At 40.9% G+C, this 18577-nt stretch overlaps 1 protein-coding gene across 4 annotated transcripts; it reads left to right on the plus strand.

Moving 5' to 3' along the window:
* Positions 1-1369: 1369 nt before the first annotated feature.
* Positions 1370-18323, plus strand: slc22a18.L (solute carrier family 22 member 18 L homeolog). 4 transcript variants are annotated; one of them, XM_041589619.1, is made up of 10 exons: positions 1378-1652; positions 2479-2576; positions 4046-4191; positions 7883-8015; positions 10583-10698; positions 10779-10889; positions 12422-12522; positions 14018-14119; positions 17512-17650; positions 18046-18323. In XM_041589619.1, exons 1-10 carry the CDS (start codon positions 1563-1565, stop codon positions 18225-18227), a joined length of 1218 nt encoding a protein of 405 aa, XP_041445553.1. In that variant the 5' UTR covers positions 1378-1562; the 3' UTR covers positions 18228-18323. The 4 variants fall into 4 exon arrangements, with proteins under 4 accessions (XP_041445555.1, XP_041445554.1, XP_041445553.1 ...); XM_018257202.2 differs by having other exon boundaries at positions 1387-1652; positions 17512-17632; XM_041589621.1 differs by lacking the exon at positions 4046-4191 and having other exon boundaries at positions 1370-1652.
* Positions 18324-18577: the final 254 nt, after the last annotated feature.

Below are 18577 nucleotides of genomic sequence, written 5' to 3' on the forward strand. Positions count from 1 at the left end.
TCAGGCAGGAACTAGGGGTAAGCAGAGTAGGCACGTGCCTAGGGTGCAAAGCTGGGAGGGCGCCAGGCATGTACCTCCTCTCGCCTACCCCAAGTCCGGTTCCCTTCTCTGCCCGACTTTGCATTTCTTCTTGCTTCTTGCATGCACAAATTCGCACATGCGCACGTGAGCGCAAATTCGCCCAGCGTGGCCCGGCACTGTATACAGGCTCCACCCACTTTCCCATCATCCTCCTTTCCCTGTGCACAGTTTGACTACTGAACCAGGAGTGAAACAGGGTTTAGGGTGTTCTTTATGCTGTGCCTGCATGTGGTCTGTAAGTAAAAGTAGTTGAAGTCCCATAGAAGTCATGGGAGATGCACTGATCCTTTTGGAGCTTTTTTTTTTTTTAGTTAGAAGCAGAAGAATACTTGCTAAGGTTATAGTAATAAATGGATGTAGAATAGAAGAGCTTATTTGAGAAATGTGATGATTTATTTGTCTTAAACTTAACAAGGGCTATAGAGTTAGGGCATATTGTTAGGTGAAAAAACAGGTCACATCAACTATTGAGGCCAAGTGGTTTCCAAGTATGTAGCCAGAAAACTCCTAGCCAGAAAGTCTCCAAACCTGATAACCTAAGGACTGAGGGGGTTATTTATCAAAGGTTGAGTTTTAGAGGTTTGTGAGCCTTTTTATACCTTGAATGAACTCAAAACTTGAATAGTTCCTAATTTAAGAAAAAATTCAAATCATTTAATTTGGGGAGAAAAACCTGAAAACACAAATTAATCAAATTTGCGGGAAAAATAACTTGAATTAATCAAGTTTTTAGGCAAACCAACTGAAAAAACTCCTAACATCGTGAAGGCTACAAACATCTTCAAATGTTTGAAGGGCCCTCTGCCATTGACTTCTACATGACTTCAACAGGTTTTAGCTGTAGTATTTTCGGATTCAAGCTGTTTCCATGTTCAGGGTATAATAAATATCGAAAAATTCAAGTGTTTTTTCCTTTAAATTTGAGTTTTGACTGAAAAATACCCTTGAAAACTGGAATTTTTGGGATAAAAATTAACTCGACCTTTGATCAATAACACCCTAAGTGTATAAAAGTGTAAGCCCCAGTCCAGCTGCACAGGGATTAGAAGTATTGACAGTAATGTTTGCACTTTGCCCCCAGGCCATCCAGTCGCTATGCAGCTTTTACCTGTGACAAGAGGAGCAGTACAGAATGCTGTGTATGGAAAGAATATGCCGGCAGCCCAACTGTCACCTCCCTACCTGAGTCTGCAGCTCAATGGCAGCAGTGGGGGTTATACAGAGGGCTGTGGCAATGTGTGGGATGGCCTGTATCCGGCACTGTAAGAGGGAGGGCTGGAATTCAGGCATTGAGCCACCCACATCATGGACTTTGCCCCTGAGGGCAGATCAGACCCGACAGAGGGCTTATGGGTTAAATAAATCACCTATTGCACTAAAGCAACAATTTTTTGGTGTGCTTCTGAATTTTTCCCTATTCAGACCCGACAGAGGGTGATTGTTTGTTACTCAGGGACGGGTGAGGACTTGGCTTGGGACCAATGGCAATGGCTCCTGTAACTTTGAGGCCAGTTTATCTCCTGGCAGCCTTGGATGTCTCCTGTTTGTTCATGCAGTTTACTGTCACCCCGGTGAGTGTACCCTCCCAACACAATCTGCTTTGGGCCCACCCATCTTTGGTCTCCCTGGGCCACACCCAATATCAATATCACCCTGACATCGCACCAGTGGGGTCACCAGTAATATAGAAAATGATACATGTGGGGTAGGGGAATAAATGAAGCCACTGCATGTAATTGTAGTGCTGTATGTGTGTCTTTCCATGAACTAACAACGTAGTTGCCTGTATATGCATAGCTGGGGTGTGCTTAGTAGGAGGTGAGTGAATGTATATTTTTGCACTGAAAAAAGTTTGAATGTTCTCCCACGTATGGATGTTCTCCCCAGGGCACCATGTTCCTCCCACACCCCAAAACTTACCAGTAGGTTAATTGGCTCTTTACAAAATTGCCCCTAGTGTATATTTGATAGGGACCTTAGATTGTAAGCTCCACTGGGGTAGGGAATGATGGGAATGTGATAGGTCCCAAAGATTGTATGCTCACAGGGGCAGGGACTGATGGGAATCTGATAGGGCCCTTATATTGTAAGCTCACTGGGACAGGGACTGATGGGAATGATGTGCAATGTCTGTACAGCGCAGTGTAATTTGTCAGCACTATAGAAATAAGAGATACAATTCCAAGAGATACAATTCCATGAGTGTTGGGGCAGTTAGTGAGGTGTTATTGTGTGGCTAAGAGAATATTTGCTTGAGAGAAGTTAGTGATTTGTTTAGTGGGTTAGGGTTATTGTGTACTTACAGTAGGTGGGTGGTTGGTGTGCAGGTAGGTGAGGGGCTAGTGATTAAAATGAGTTACGTCTTGGTTAAAGACATCATTGTTTTTATCATTTCAGTATCTGGCAAAGAGTCTCGGCTTGGACACCGTTGGGTTTGGTTACCTGCAGACTGTTTTTGGGATTCTGCAGCTTGTTGGAGGACCAGTTTTTGGCAGGTAGATTCATTATTTTATTAGACCACTTCAATCCTCAAACAGGAAGCAATGAGTTAGGGTTATGGTGGTTTCATTGCCTGCCCTGCTCTTCCTGTTACATTAACTTGCACCCCCATATGTTACTCTATCACCCCTCCCCAAGTTCTGGTTCCTTCTACACCCTAGTTACTTACTGCCATGGGGTTAGGCATTCAAGCAGGATGCATAGTAGATAACAGATACGTTGTATTATAGTTTATATAAACAAGCTGCTGTGTAGCCATGGGGGCAGCCATTCAAGCACAGGATACACAGTAGATAACAGATAAGTACTACTATAGTTTATATAAACAAGCTGCTGTGTAGCCATGGGGGCAGCCATTCAAGCACAGGATACACAGTAGATAACAGATAAGTACTACTATAGTTTATATAAACAAGCTGCTGTGTAGCCATGGGGGCAGCCATTCAAGCACAGGATACACAGTAGATAACAGATAAGTACTACTATAGTTTATATAAACAAGCTGCTGTGTAGCCATGGGGGCAGCCATTCAAGCACAGTAAACAGATAAGGTCTGAAGAATCCCAATGTATACTACAGAGCATATCTGTTATCTGCTATGTATCCTGTGCCTTTTCTCCTTTTTCAGCTTTGTATGGCTGCCCGAAGGCCATGATTGGCTACAACGCTAGTTCCCCAGCTGCGCCGCACATGCGCAGGAAGATTAGTGCAGGGAGAGGGTCTGGAGGGCAGGGTCCACAAGAGCCGGGAGCCCTCCTGTTTTTTTCCTGGTGTCCCGTCGTCCCAGTCCGACTCTGCATCTTGTTTATATAAACTATAGAAGTACTTATCTGTTATCTAATGTGTATCCTGTGCTTGAATGGCTGCCCCCATGGCTACACAGCAGCTTGTTTATATAAACTATAGTAGAGTTTCTGAAGCAAACACACCAGTTGTACCAGTGCAGCACAACACTACATTATATTGTCATTAATTTAAACACTTTAATTTTTTTGGTGTTACTTTTCCTTTAATGTTGTCAGTTCCAGTTGTAGAAACAAATACATAGATGCCTGCATTCTTGGCATATGTAGGTGGTATTTGTTTTGGATTTTAATATAGCTACTTGCTTGAAAGAGCTGTGGGAAGTTTGATTAGTCAATATTACTTTAAAGGGGTTGTTCACCTTTAACATTAACGGATAGGATTTTTCATAAATGTGCCCGAAATCACGGTAAAAAAAAAGCAAATGAGGAAAAAGTGTTGTGATATTTTTTTAACCTCAGTTTTTGACAAATACGCCCCTAAATTTCATCCTTTTATTCATAGAGGGACTATGGGATGTGCCTGTAGGTGCAAAAAAAAACTTGACAAAAGATGAATGACTTAAGTTCAGGCTTTTCCATATGCTATTATGAAAGAAGATTTGGTGGGACTCACTACATCTCCAGGGAGTGCGCATTAACAGGAAGCTTTTCCCTTGCAGGTTTTCCGATCAGTATGGTGCACGAGCTGCTCTTGTCCTTTCCTTTTTGTCTGGCTCACTGCACTTTTTCATCCTCATCTTTGCAAACAACATACCAGTCCTGTTCTTATCCCGCCTCCCGTCTGTCTTCATGCACGGTCTACCAGGTAAAACAGGGGCCTCTACACATGAAGAAATTCAAAAGAGACTAGAACATGTTAAGATTAACAAAGGTCCAGGGCCAGATGGTATTAGCTCTGTGATTGCCAAACCTCTTTACTTAATTTTTCAGGATTCATTGAGAACTGGCATATTGCCGAGAGACTGGCGAATTGCTAATGTGGTGCCTCTATTCAAAAAAGGATCCCGTTCTCAGCCTCAAAACTATATGCCAGTTAGTCTGACGTCAGTGGTAGGAAAGCTTTTCGAAGGGTTAATAAAGGATAAGATACTGGACTTCATAGCAAATCATAATACTATGAGTTTGTGCCAGCATGGTTTTATGCGTAATAGATCTTGCCAGACTAACTTAATTTCTTTTTATGAGAATGTAAGTAGAGACCTCGATTCTGGGATGGCAGTGGATGTGATTTACTTAGACTTTGCTAAAGCATTTGATACAGTGTCACACAGAAGGTTACTGGTTAAATGAAGGAATGTTGGCCTGGAACATAGTATTTGTACCTGGATAGAGAACTGGCTAAAAGATAGACTACAAAGAGTGGTGGTAAATGGAACATTTTCTAATTGGACCAGTGTTGTTAGTGGAGTACCGCAGGGCTCTGTACTAGGTCCCTTGCTTTTCAACTTGTTTATTAATGACATGGAGGTGGCCATTGAAAGTACTGTTTCTATTTTTGCAGATGATACTAAATTGTGCAGAACTATAGGTCCCATGCAGGATGCTGCCACTTTGCACAGTGATTTGTCTAAACTGGAAAACTGGGCAGCAAACTGGAAAATGAGGTTCAATTTTGATAAATGCAGGTTATGCACTTTGGCAAAAATAATATAAATGCAAGTTATACACTAAATGGCAGTGTGTTGGGAGTTTCCTTAAATGAGAAGGATCTAGGGGTCTTTGTAGATAACACGTTGTCTAATTCTGGGCAGTGTCATTCTGTGGCTACTAAAGCAAATAAAGTTCTTGCATAAAAAAGGGCATTAACTCAAGGGATGAAAACATAATTATGCCTCTTTATAGGTCCTTGGTGAGGCCTCATCTGGAGTATGCAGTTCAGTTTTGGACTCCAGTCCTTAAGAGGGATATAAATGAGCTGGAGAGAGTGCAGAGACGTGCAACTAAATTGGTTGGATTATGAGGGTAGACTGTCAAGGTTGGGGTTGTTTCTCTGGAAAAAAGGCGCTTGCGAGGGGACATGATTACACTTTACAAGTACATTAGAGGACATTATAGACAAATGGCAGGGGACCTTTTTACCCATAAAGTGGTTCACCGTACCAGAGGCCACCCCTTTAGACTAGAAGAAAAGAACTTTCATTTGAAGCAACGTAGGGGGTTCTTCACAGTCAGGACAGTGAGGTTGGGGAATGCACTGCTGGGTGATGTTGTGATGGCTGATTCAGTTAATGCCTTTAATGCCTTTAAGAATGGCTTGGATGATTTTTTGGACAGACATAATATCAAAGGCTATTCTGATACTAAGCTCTATAGTTAGTATAGGTATGGGTATATAGAATTTAATTAAAAGTAGGGAGGGGTGTGTGTATGGATGCTGGGTTTTCATTTGGAGGGGTTGAACTTGATGGACTTTGTCTTTTTTCAACCCAATATAACTATGTAACTATGTAACTATGAACTTTAAGTATGATATAAAAAGTGTAAGTGGTGTAGTTTACCTTTTAGAAAGATACATTTTATATTTGACCTTACAAATCTGGTGGTGCCGCTCATCAGTGTACATCATTCTTAGAACCCTCCAGAATACAGAACCAAATTCAAACCCTAATTTACATATTCAAGTTGCATCACTTGTGAAGAAAAAAATGTGGTTTTCAGTTGTCCAGAGCTTTATAGTAGATGAGCTTATGTATATAGCTATGTTCCTACTAAACACTTACATAATACTTTTGGCCCAATCTGAATACTGCAGCAAATAAAATAGCCCAACATGTCACATGTTATAAAACCCCCACTTGTTCTGGGGCCAACACAAGAATGTGGTACATATAAATTATTTAAAAGTGTATAGACTGCTTCTTACATTTTAACACAATAAGTAAATCAGTGAGCATGTTGGCACAAACTTTCATCCCTGCCTACCACAAAAACTTTGGAGGAGCCCTGCACACACACAGCCCCCTCTCCACCTGCCTGCTGGAGCGTGTATAGACATTTTACTCCAGGACTGTGACTGGGGAGCAGCAATTTCACTGCAGCCGATCCTGTGGTTCAGCCCCCCGCCCTCTCAGCCCCTCACCCACCCCTCCCGCATCTGTAGTTATGCACCTGTCCATGTGGAGTGGTCACAGGGGAAATTTAGCAGCCATTGACCACCAGATGACAAAAGTCCCTGTATGCCACAGATGGTTCTTAAAATGCTGTAATGTAAAATTTTAGATCAAGAGCCACTATACCTGCCGTGTCAGGCCTGATCAATTTACATTAATATGAAGTGGAAAGGATGTTTGAGGCTTCAGTCTCTCAAAACAAGCTTGTACATTAAACAAAATATATTCAATAATGGATCCTGATTCCCCAGACACCCCCTTACCCTTCCAAAAAGCAGACAACCTGAATGCTGGCTAAGGTGTCAGTATTCTTCAAGTGAAAATTGCTTCATAAATCTTCTGTGCTAAATATGCACTTCTAGAGGTAGATGTGAGAATAGCACCCAGCAAGAGAATTACAGAGGAAAAGCTTGTTTTGTATAAAATGGGAAGATAAAAATTGAAAAGCTGAGACAGTGGCAGTCCTATGCCATTAGGCATGGAACCCAACAACTAAGTCAGCGCAGTAATTCATATTTACCAAAAACCCCTTTCTTTGCTATCTCTGTTATAGGGATGTATGCAGATCATTGTTGCACTACAGAATGTAGGTCTTTCAGCCATAACTAAAGATATACACTTTCAGTAACCTTTTCCCTCTGTTTGTCTCTGTTAGACCTGCCTTAAAGACGGCTACATTAATGCCAAATTTATTAAGAGTTATTTACAATCACAGGTGCAGTTGTAACCCTGCAATTTTCCAACAGTTATTACTCAGATATAAATCCACTAATTAAAGGTACTTGTATCAAAATGTGCTCCTTGCCCTTCTATATAGTCTCCACTTGGACTGTCCCCCCTCATGTTCCAAACTGAGCGCAGGGCACCTATTGATACAGAGGGGACTTTCAGCTACTGCAACCTCTGAAGGTTCAGAATTCCCATAGCAACCCGCATCAGTTGCATATGATTCACATCAAAACACAAGCACAGTTGCACAAATTTCAGTTCTTTGTCTGCAATTGTGTCCGTTGGATCTTCCCCTCACACCTAAATTTACTTTTCACACTGCACCTGTGGGAAGCAAAAAATCCCAATTGCCCCATGATGTTGCCCAGTCCAGAATTTCTATCTTTTCCCATTCTTTTGCTTATACAGTCAGATATTTTTTTCCCTTTTAGTTTTTACATCCCTTTCTTGTTTTTGCAAGAGGCATTGTATCTGTATTATAAAGAAGGAAGCTGCTAGATGTGCCTCAGAGCTGTACAAATGATGGTATGTCATTTAGAGACCCTCCACGAGATCCTGTTGCCCACTATTTCATATGGTTTATACACTGATTCATTACCATGCAGACTGTGAGTCTTTACTTAATGTTTGCCATTCAATAATGTTCTTGTTTTGTAGGTGCTCAGATGGTCGTAACTGACCTGACCCCAGTGGAGGAACGAGCCAGTGCCTTGGGAAAGCTTGGGCTTTGTTTTGGTTTAGGAATAATCACTGGATCCTCTCTGGGTGGATTTCTTGCTTCCCGATTTGGGTGAGTTATACTGGCCTGAAAAACTCATGGACTGGGTCTTTACATTCACATGAATAGTCACTAACCTAGTCCTTCTCATCCCTGTTTCTATGTGCTAACACTATTGTTTCACAAGCTCTATTGCTGCTACAAACAGAATCGCCTGACCAGCCTGAGAGGGTTCTTTTCTTATCTGTGACCTCTTGCCTCTTTGCCTGATTCATTGCGCCTTTAACTCACCCTCCCAAACCAACAAGTTACATCAGCACATCACTTTTGGGGCAGAACAGGAGAAATTACCCTCTCTGATTAGGATTTGTAGCTTGGTTATTCTTCTATTTGCTTGATCTGTCTCTAATGTGGCCATACACGTTAAAGTACCATTGGTCGCAGGAAATATCATTTGTTTTCATTACAAACATTAAGAGCTGAATTGTCGGATATACAGGTATAAACAATAGAAATCTACCTTTATCTGACAATTCAGCAGTATCCCCTTGCCGATTTTCAAAATTTCCCATCTTGGCTGATCAGTTGCCTCGTCTCCCGCCATACACATACTGAATATATGAAATGTTGTTTTGCATGATAATATCTGTGTGTTTATGGCCACCTTAAGGCTAATGGCAGATGAGTTGCTCTCTGCTGGTGTATTTACGGCAGAGAGCAACATTTTTGGATGAATATGTTAGTATCTGTGAGTGCACAAATCTACGGGGTCATTTACAACTATAACCTCAGTGGGCAAAGTGCAATTTTGAATTCCAAAACATATTTCAGCAGCACTCCAGTCCAGTGAAAATATAATTTATTTGTGCAACAGGTGAAGCAACGTTTGGAGCATAACCAGCCCTTTAGAAGGTTGATAAAGGGCTGGTTATGCATAAAACGTTGCTTCACCTGTTGCACAAATAAATTATATTTTCACTGGACTGGAGTGCTGCTGAAATATGTTTTGGAATTCAGATTGGACCTGAGCAGACAGTGTCCCAGTCAGCACCTGACGCTACAAAAAGCGGTGAGATTGATTGTGTAGCACTACTTTTTGTGTTTGCAAAGTGCAATTTTGGCACATGGCACCATCATGGTTCTAGGGTTGGGGTTAGAGAAATATGGAATCCAGAGCAATATTGCCTGTGCCCTTGTTGCAGCTATGCGTTAAAACATGCAGAGCTGTGCATGCACTTTGACACGAGTTAGACATAATGGTGTTGAAAATCTTTGGGGTTCAGATGTTATCATTTCCAAAACACCCCATCAAAACACAAGCTTGTTGCATCAGGCTGTTGTTTATTATACAGCAGGTTATTGTACACCTTTGTAGGGTTTCCCTGCTCCAATGGTCACCGTGTGCTTTATTTATAAGAGGGTATGGGATGTAAATTATGCAAAAATGCAATTAGTCTTTGATGTGATTATTGCAACAAACTTTGTGTGATTGCAACTGCACTAAACACAATAAGCCATTTATATAGTTACATAGTTACATAGTTAAATTGGGTTGAAAAAAGACAAAGTCCATCAAGTTCAACCCCTCCAAATGAAAACCCAGCATCCATACACACACCCCTCCCTACTTTTAATTAAAATTCTATATACCCATACCTATACTAACTATAGAGTTTAGTATCACAATAGCCTTTGATATTATGTCTGTCCAAAAAATCATCCAAGCCATTCTTAAAGGCAATAACTGAATCAGCCATCACAACATCACCCGGCAGTGCATTCCACAACCTCACTGTCCTGACTGTGAAGAACCCTCTACGTTGCTTCAAATGAAAGTTCTTTTCTTCTAGTCTAAAGGGGTGGCCTCTGGTACGGTGATCCACTTTATGGGTAAAAAGGTCCCCTGCTATTTGTCTATAATGTCCTCTAATGTACATGTACATGTAATCATGTCCCCTCGCAAGCGCCTTTTTTCCAGAGAAAACAACCCCAACCATGACAGTCTACCCTCATAATTTAAGTCTTCCGTCCCTCTAACCAATTTAGTTGCACGTCTCTGCACTCTCTCCAGCTCATTTATATCCCTCTTAAGGACTGGAGTCCAAAACTGAACTGCATACTCCAGATGAGGCCTCACCAAGGACCTATAAAAAGGCATAATTATGTTTTCATCCCTTGAGTTAATGCCCTTTTTTATGCAAGACAGAACTTTATTTGCTTTAGTAGTCACAGAATGACACTGCCCAGAATTAGACAACGTGTTATCTACAAAGACCCCTAGATCCTTTTCATTTAAGGAAACTCCCAACACATTGCCATTTAGTGTATAACTTGCATTTATATTATTTTTGCCACAGTGCATAACCTTGCATTTATCAACGTTGAACCTCATTTTCCAGTTTGCTGCCCAGTTTTCCAGTTTAGACAGATCACTTTGCAAAGTGGCAGCATCCTGCATGGAACCTATAGTTCTGCACAATTTAGTATCATTATTATCAGTATTAGTCTGTGAGCTTTTGTGTGAGTGAGTGTGGCTGTGTATGAACTTGTAAGTAGCAATGGTTGCAGACTGCTGGTGGATATGCAGTTTGGTGTCTATCTCTGGCAATTCTTTGCTTGACTTGGGTTTCCTGTGGCAGGATTTATACCCCTACTTGGGTGGCCCTGGCAGCCAATCTCCTGTGCTGTGTGATTGTGATGGTCTCAATTCCTGCAGAGACAAAGAGGAGACAGGACAGACCAAGCGCTCGGCCAGGTAGGGGCCTCATTGCAACTCACCTGTTTCATATCTCTTTGTTTTATTAACATGACAAAAACAACAGCTTTGTTTTTTAGACACATCTGAGTCCTCTGGGGTGTTTAGCTTAACGGAACTCAAGCGCCTGCTCAGCATTCCAAACGTCATGCCAGTTTTCATGATGAAAGTCCTTTCTGGATTTCCAATAGGTAAAGTCGATATTTGAGGCTGTTCCTGATTAAGGGAGGGCTTTTATCAGCAACATGTTTTTTCGTAGAAAAACGGCAAGTGTCATCTGCAGATTGTGTGGGCCCTTCCTGCTCTTCGAACTATCGAAGTGGAATGGAGAATACCTGATAGTACTGGAGAAAGTAGAATGTCTGCACACTAATAAAATTATAAAAAATTATTTTAACTACATATTAGTGAATGGTCCAACATATTTTGAATTGATTGGGTCTTTCTCAGGGGCAACAAATACATTATTGTATTTTTGTGTAACATTTTCATGTGATTTAGTCATTTATATAATCTTTTGAAACCCCTAGCTGTTTGGCATTTGCTGCATGATGTTTTCTGTACTAAGCACAATTCAGCAGGAACAGTCCCCTACGTTTGCTCATAGTCTGTACAGAGAGTTCTCATACAACAATGGAAACATAGGTATTTCCCTGTAATAAGCACAATTAAGCAGGAACAGTCCCCCAAGTTTGCTCATAGCCTGTACAGAGAGATCCCATAAAACTATTGCAGCATAGGTATTCCCTGTACTAAGCACAATTCAGCAGGAACAGCCCCTAAGTTTGCTCATAGTCTGTACAGAGAGATCCCATAAAACTATGGCAGCATAGGTATTTTCCTTTTAGTAACCACAATTCAGCAGGAACAGCCCCTAAGTTTGCTCATAGCCTCTACAGAGAGATCCCATATAACTATGGCAGCATAGGTATTTCCCTGTAGTAACCACAATTCAGCAGGTACAGTCCATATGTTTGCTCATAGTCTGTACAGAGAGATCCCATAAAACTATGGCAGTATAGGTATTCCTCTGTACTAAGCACAATTCAGCAGGAACAGTCCCCTAAATTTGCTCATAGTCTGTACAGAGAGATCCCATAAAACTATGGCTGCATATGTATTCCCTGTACTAAGCACAATTCAGCAGGAACAGTCCCTAAGTTTGCTCATAGTCTGTACAGAGAGATCCCATAAAACTATGGCAGCATAGGTATTCCCTGTACTAAGCACAATTCAGCAGGAACAGTCCCTAAGTTTGCTCATAGTCTGTACAGAGAGATAACACACAACTATGGGGTATATTTATCAAAGAGTGAAGTTACTAGTGAAGTTCCGCCACTAGAGTGAGATAGAGTGAAATTCCGCATTTCTCAATTAATTTCTATGGGATTTTTATAGGGGTATTTATCAAAGGGTGAACTTTCACTTTCACCCATTGATAAATACGCCTTTCAAAATCCCATAGAAATGAATTGAGAGCGGATTTTCACTCTATTGGCGGAACTTCACTCTTTGATAAATTTACCCCTAAGGCTGAAAAGATATTCCCTTGCACAGATTACAATTTCAATTTTTGAATGAAGGTGTATTGGAATTTTTTTTGTGCAGAATGTTTTTATTGTTATTATTATTTGACTTAAGTTGTCCTCCAATCCTTTCATACAAGATTCGTGCATAACTTGGAGCCGGGCCTTATTCTGATCCACTCACATTTATCTCACAGGGATTTTCATGATAATGTTCTCCGTAATCTCAGTGGATTTCTTTGGGTTGAATGCAGCCTCCTCTGGGTACTTAATGTCATATTTTGGAATTCTGCAGTTGGTAAGAAAATCTCAAATGAAATGTATCTTAATGAAAGCCACAATAAGCAGCTGGTTATGTAGTCACAAAGCAATGATTTAGAAACCTGCCCTCTTTTGAGTTAAACACTGAAAAAAAACAACTCCAAATGCAGTTTATTTGTATTACATAGCCTTTAGGAGATATTTAGTGCCAAATGTGTTTGAACTTTGGTTTCATGGCTGAAGCTATTATCCTACCCTATGCACATCAGCCTTACAGAAGAACACTGCCAGGAGCTCCTCTGAGCATAAAATGTGTGGCTATCAGTCAGGAATCTGGCTGAAGCTATTATCCTACCCTATGCACATCAGCCTTACAGAAGAACACTGCCAGGAGCTCCTCTGAGCATAAAATGTGTGGCTATCAGTCAGGAAGAACACTGCCAGGAGCTCCTCTGAGCTCTGTTTAACTCAAAAGAGGGCAGGTTTCTAAAGCCTAGAAGATATATTAGAGATCACTCTTAAAATCACCAGAAATCTTGTCTCTCTATGTGCAGGATTTTGAGTCAGTTATTTTGAGAGATATTTTTGTGTGGTGTTTGAGTGACCTCTAATACATCAGCTAGGTTGGCGTATTAGAATATATATTGGATCTGTCAATCAAAATTAAACTCCTGACACCAGTATGAAGAGAGACAGATGCTGAGATGGGGATAGTGAAGAGTAACTTGGTTATTTCAGAAAAGGTACAGAATATTTGATTCAATGAGCAATGAAGGGCCTGACACAGGAAAGGATTGTGGGCCCTGTGAATAACGATACAGATATATATATATATATATATAGTGGAAAACTTTCTTAAAATGGAGCTGGATTAAACTGACAGTCCAGGAAGGCAATGCTGCACTGGTAAAATGTATTGGCTTTTGATTTTAACCCCCTGGAAAATCCACTGCAGATGCCTATGCTTGCTACTGAGTTACAATTCTGCTAACCCTAACTGAAGGGCCACAGCATGCATATCTTCCTTTATAGGGAGCCTTCGAGTTTTCAAAACACTTTAAACTCCCTCACTTTAAAACTCAGCATTGGAGTTTACCAGCAGTTTCAAGCTGTTCTTACTGAAGTCACTTTGGTATTCTGTTTTGGTTGCTTTTTCGACCACTAGTGGAGAAAGCCTCCATGTGGCATCAGCTTTAGCGTTTATGAAGCAGTCTGACCCAGTTGTTGCATGTGTATTGTAGCCATTCATTTAAAGTACTTGCACCAAAAGACGGTAAAAATGGAAGGTAATAGTACTGTACTGAGATTTTATAACTATGTCGGTACAATTAGTAAGTATATTGGTGGAGTATGTTAGTCGTGACATGATGCTGTAGGGTTGTATCTCATTAACAGAGAGTGGGCATCTTGCTTAAAAAGTATCCAGATCTGGTGCCTACTTACTTAAAGCCGTTCTTGCTGAAAAAGATATCTGGGCAGTGGTGGGGCTAAATATTTAAGAAGATTTTTTATTTTGGTAACTTATTTTTCAGGTTGTTCAGGGCTTCTTGGTTGGAATACTTACTAGTCGATATTCAGAACAAACTCTGCTTTTATTGAGCATGATCATCTCTGTGGGAGTTGGATTTGGAATGGTAAGAGTCTGAGATGTAATAATATTTTGTCACTATAGTCTCCAAGTCAGAATGGTAAAGTCCCAGATCACATTTTCCATCTCATTATTATTATTCTTTATATAATGCCAGCATATCCCTTAGCGTTGTACAGAGATCATACATCATTCCCATCAGTCCCTGCCCCAATGAAGAGTCCAAGGTCCCTATTATACACAAGCCCAGTTTTCTGCCTTGGGCACCCCCAGGCCACAGGATGCTTGTGGCAGTCCGCCCACACTTGCAAGTACGACTGCCCCCCCCTGCACGCACACACGCATGTTGTAACTTAAATCTTACAGACAACTTACCAAGAGCTGAGTCCAGTTTGACAGAACTGTGTAATCTAGCCACTGAGTGGGTGCAAGGGTTCTGGCATTCACTTCTGCTTTCAGTAGTAAGTTCACAGTTGTGGATGTGTTGGGTCAGGCCTGGCTTTGTCTGTTTGGCATAAGGTGCAAAGGGACCATAGAATTTCAGTTAGGATGGATGAGGTACAGTCTCACCAATGAAACTCCTTTGCTTCACCCTCCAGTCAGCACCCTATTAAGGTTAGGGTGAGTTGAGTGTGACGTGGGATGCAAATGGTGGGGAGTTCCAGACACAGGAGTATTAGGGTTAGGGAGACAAAGTCCCACCCACAAAATGGTTTCTTAAGCTTGCCATAGACGCAAAGATACCATCGTATGAAACAAAGGTTCATACGTTTTTGGACCACATGTAGAGGGTCCTGACATTTTTCATACCATGGCGATTGGTCATTTAGTTCATCAGACAAGTTAAATGATTTACAGTATATTGGCTAACAATACTATCTCTGCACGAATTGCCTGTATCTGACAATATCAATGGCAGACTCTCAATATTATTTGTTAGACATAACGTTCCCACGATTGCTGTTTGTCGATTCATGACCCTAGCATTGTGTGATTTGTTCATGTTACTACTTTATCTTAATCTGAATGGTAAGTTGCAGGTCAGAAGATTGGAATGGGCAATCATTCGTCTGGAAAAGACTTTCGCTGGCACACAGGATTTTTAGCTGCAGGGCAAGCCCTTGCAATTTTTTAATGCAGTGCAGGAGGCTTGACAAAGGGGCGTGGCCCTGAAACGTTGCACCTGCACTGCATTAAAAAATTGCAAGGGCTTGCCCTGCAGCTAAAAATCCTGTGTGCCAGTGAAAGTCTTTTCTATGGAATTTTGAGGTGGCCGAAACCTCTATCGTTGTGCACCAGGTGATTATTACTTGAAGGGTGGTGTTGGTGTGCGGTTAACCGAAATTCCTTGACTACAATCATTCGTCTGACATAGGCTATATTCTGCACGGCTATGACCAGATTAATCCTCTCATTCACTGTCTCCTCAATATTTTACCTTTCTTGCACCCACAACAGAGCCACTTGTGATGGATATGTGAACACTACTAATGATTTGATCTCTTTCTAAACAAAAACTTGAGTTTCTATAAAGAAATGGCAATAAATTCTTAAACCCTAGTGGCTTCAACATGTCTGTGCATATCACCAAAAGAACAATAGGCAGAGTTGGCTGGGGAAGATAATCTTGTCACCTAGGCTCCAATATGTCTACACTCATCTCTTTTGGAACAATAGGGGCTTACTTGGGAGGTTGGGCCAATAGGGGCATAAAAGGAGCCACCAGGAGAGACTTGGGAGACAGTCTTCAGGGACAGCGGAAAAGACTCCTGCACATTAGACCTACTACTATACTACTCTTCACTATTATATACTTGGAGTCTTCTTTGGAGTTTGAATGGACTTGTGTGAGATTCCGGAACTGCATTTGTTGTTTTGTATAGGAGGATTTGTATCTGCTGTTTTGCCATTGGACCTTACAAAATAAATTGCAAACTGCCACGTGGTTACTCTCCTATGTGTTCTACATGCTTCAGTTAGGTTATTTTCATGACACCTCTGATTTGCAGTTTTCATCCTTGTTATCATATTGGAATAGGTGCCAGCTGGCATTAGGATTGGGGAGTCTTCAACTTGAATTCAGTTTATGTAAGCCCCCTATTCCATTGGATGTTGTATAGTGAGACGGACAGAGAGGAATGTGGGTGCAGTTAGAGGGAGAGGACGCAGGGGAGTGGGAAGGAAAGAGCTGCCATGGATAACTGATTTGAATTAAAGAGATACCCATATAACCAGGACTATAGAAGAATTCTCTTCATATTATTGTTATGAATTGAGAAATAGAATCTCAGTGACGTTTCTTTGACTAGAAACAGAGTAACAATAATAATAAGAAACCTGTGCTACTGTAACAAAGGATTAGTGCAACACAACAAGCACCAAACCATGTAACATTCTAAACATTCTTCTTTATAATGGCTGCAGGGTGACCAGCAATATCCAGCTTGGAGCCAATGTAGCTTTCATTTCATTTGCTTTAAATAAAGTCACTTGATGATGTTTTTCTTTTGACATATTTCCAGTTAGAGTATTCTTGCTGTCTCTATAGAAGATAGTTAGGAATGAATGTTGACCCTTATGATTGCTTTACAGGCATGTAAGATAAAAGGAAACCCACAGTCATACATCTCAGTTCATTCCATTATATTCCCACATTTTCAAGCAAGCAATACGTCAGGCTGCAGATTTGTCCACTGAAAGATCCACTGACTGCTGGACTGAATTTGAGAGAGACTGAGAATAACATCATTCAGTAGCTAGGCTCATGTTAACCAAGAAATAGAGAATCAGAAACCCGATTAGAACCTTTTCAGAATGAAAATCACATTATGTACCAATGCACTAAACATCTTCACTGTTTTCAGGTCGAAGCCAAACCTTACCGTAGAAAAACCTTTCTTTCTTTCCTCTCACCCCAACAACTGCCATGGGGTTAACTCGCTGGTGCTGTTGTGTTACAGTAAAAGCAGTGGAATTAGGGAATTCCATGGCATTTTTGTAGATAGGTGCAAAGAGTTATATCCAAAACTCAAAGTTTGTTTTAATCTATGATTTTTATCAAGGTGAACCCTAATACTATTGAGCTATTGCCCTCTGTAGTCACTGTCTGGCACTCAGCACTGCCCTGATATAAATTTGAAATCCATTTCCCTCAGCAGCAGCTATTAAGTTATGAAACACAGCACATGGAATTGGCTGTATAATAATATATATAGTAAGTTATATTGCAAATGTGCACGATAAAGCTACAAGAACCATGTGGTTCAATTCAAAGGGCCTTCAGAGGCCACTATAATAAAAATAGTAATAACAGCCATTTAATTGGTGCTAAATCCATTTATTTGCAGTCTTGGCAAGTCACAGAAGTGTAAGGTTTTAGGGAGAAAGTCCCATTTAGGGGCCACGGCAACTTTGAAATGAAAATGTTTTTTTTTCCAGATACTAATGACAGGCGTGTTTGATTTCTGCCTTATCGCCATCCCAATGGTATTTACCCTGTGTATGGCTGGGGTTATCACCGACAGCATCTTAACCAAAGCAGTTCCACCCTCTGACACAGGTCAGTCATCCTGCCCAGGTAATGGTGTTGGCCTCAGCTTTATCATTTCTGGATAGGAAGACAGGGACATGATTATGTTGGGACTAATGTGATACAGTAATAACCACCTTTCTTGTAAAAGGGGGACTGAAACTTGTCATAAATGTGGCCTCACTATGTTAACAGTTCAATACGGTTGCCCCGTGTAACCATATCCATAGCCTTCTGTACTGCTCCAGGGCAGGAACCCATTAACCCCCCCCCCACGCAGACACTGAGCTCCTGGCTTAGAGTGTACTGTGGGGCACCATGTGCTAATGGGGCTGTACAGTGTATTGTATAAAGAATTTGTAATGTTTTGTATAGATACCCAGGAATTTCAATACTTGAAAATAAGCAAATATCATCTTAATCTTATTTTCTCTCTATTTCAGGTGCAATACTGGGTATTTGTGCCTCTGTCCAGCCTTTCACACGCACCATTGGACCAACCATTGGAGGATATTTATATAAACACTACGGAGTCCCATCTTTTGGGTGTGTAAATGTTATAATTAGCCTGATTTTAGTCATCTACCTTTTAAGAGATCAAGTTAACCAAAGAAAGAAGAAATAAAAGTTGAGCAGGAATGAACAGTAACCGCTTTGGACAATTTTCCTTGCAGAAGTGATAAACATCTGAAATGAAATTTAGAATAAAAATTTAAATAAGTGGGTTTGTTTATTTTTTCTTTCCAACGTAGACCTAAATGAGCCCTGGTCTTTCATTTGGGATTGGTGGCACATTGTGTTAAATACTGTTACTTGTGTACAGTTGGATGCGAATGTTTATAAGTGTCATGCCAGGGCAGTATTGCTCTGGCATCATAAGAGTTAACACGGGAAATATTTGGTCTTAGGCTCACAAAGAGACCCTTGTTTGGATATCCCACCAAGGTGCTGTGAAAAGGTGACATCCATATCTGC

Source organism: Xenopus laevis, chromosome 4L, assembly GCF_017654675.1.
Source record: "Xenopus laevis strain J_2021 chromosome 4L, Xenopus_laevis_v10.1, whole genome shotgun sequence".
Taxonomy (NCBI): domain Eukaryota; kingdom Metazoa; phylum Chordata; class Amphibia; order Anura; family Pipidae; genus Xenopus; species Xenopus laevis.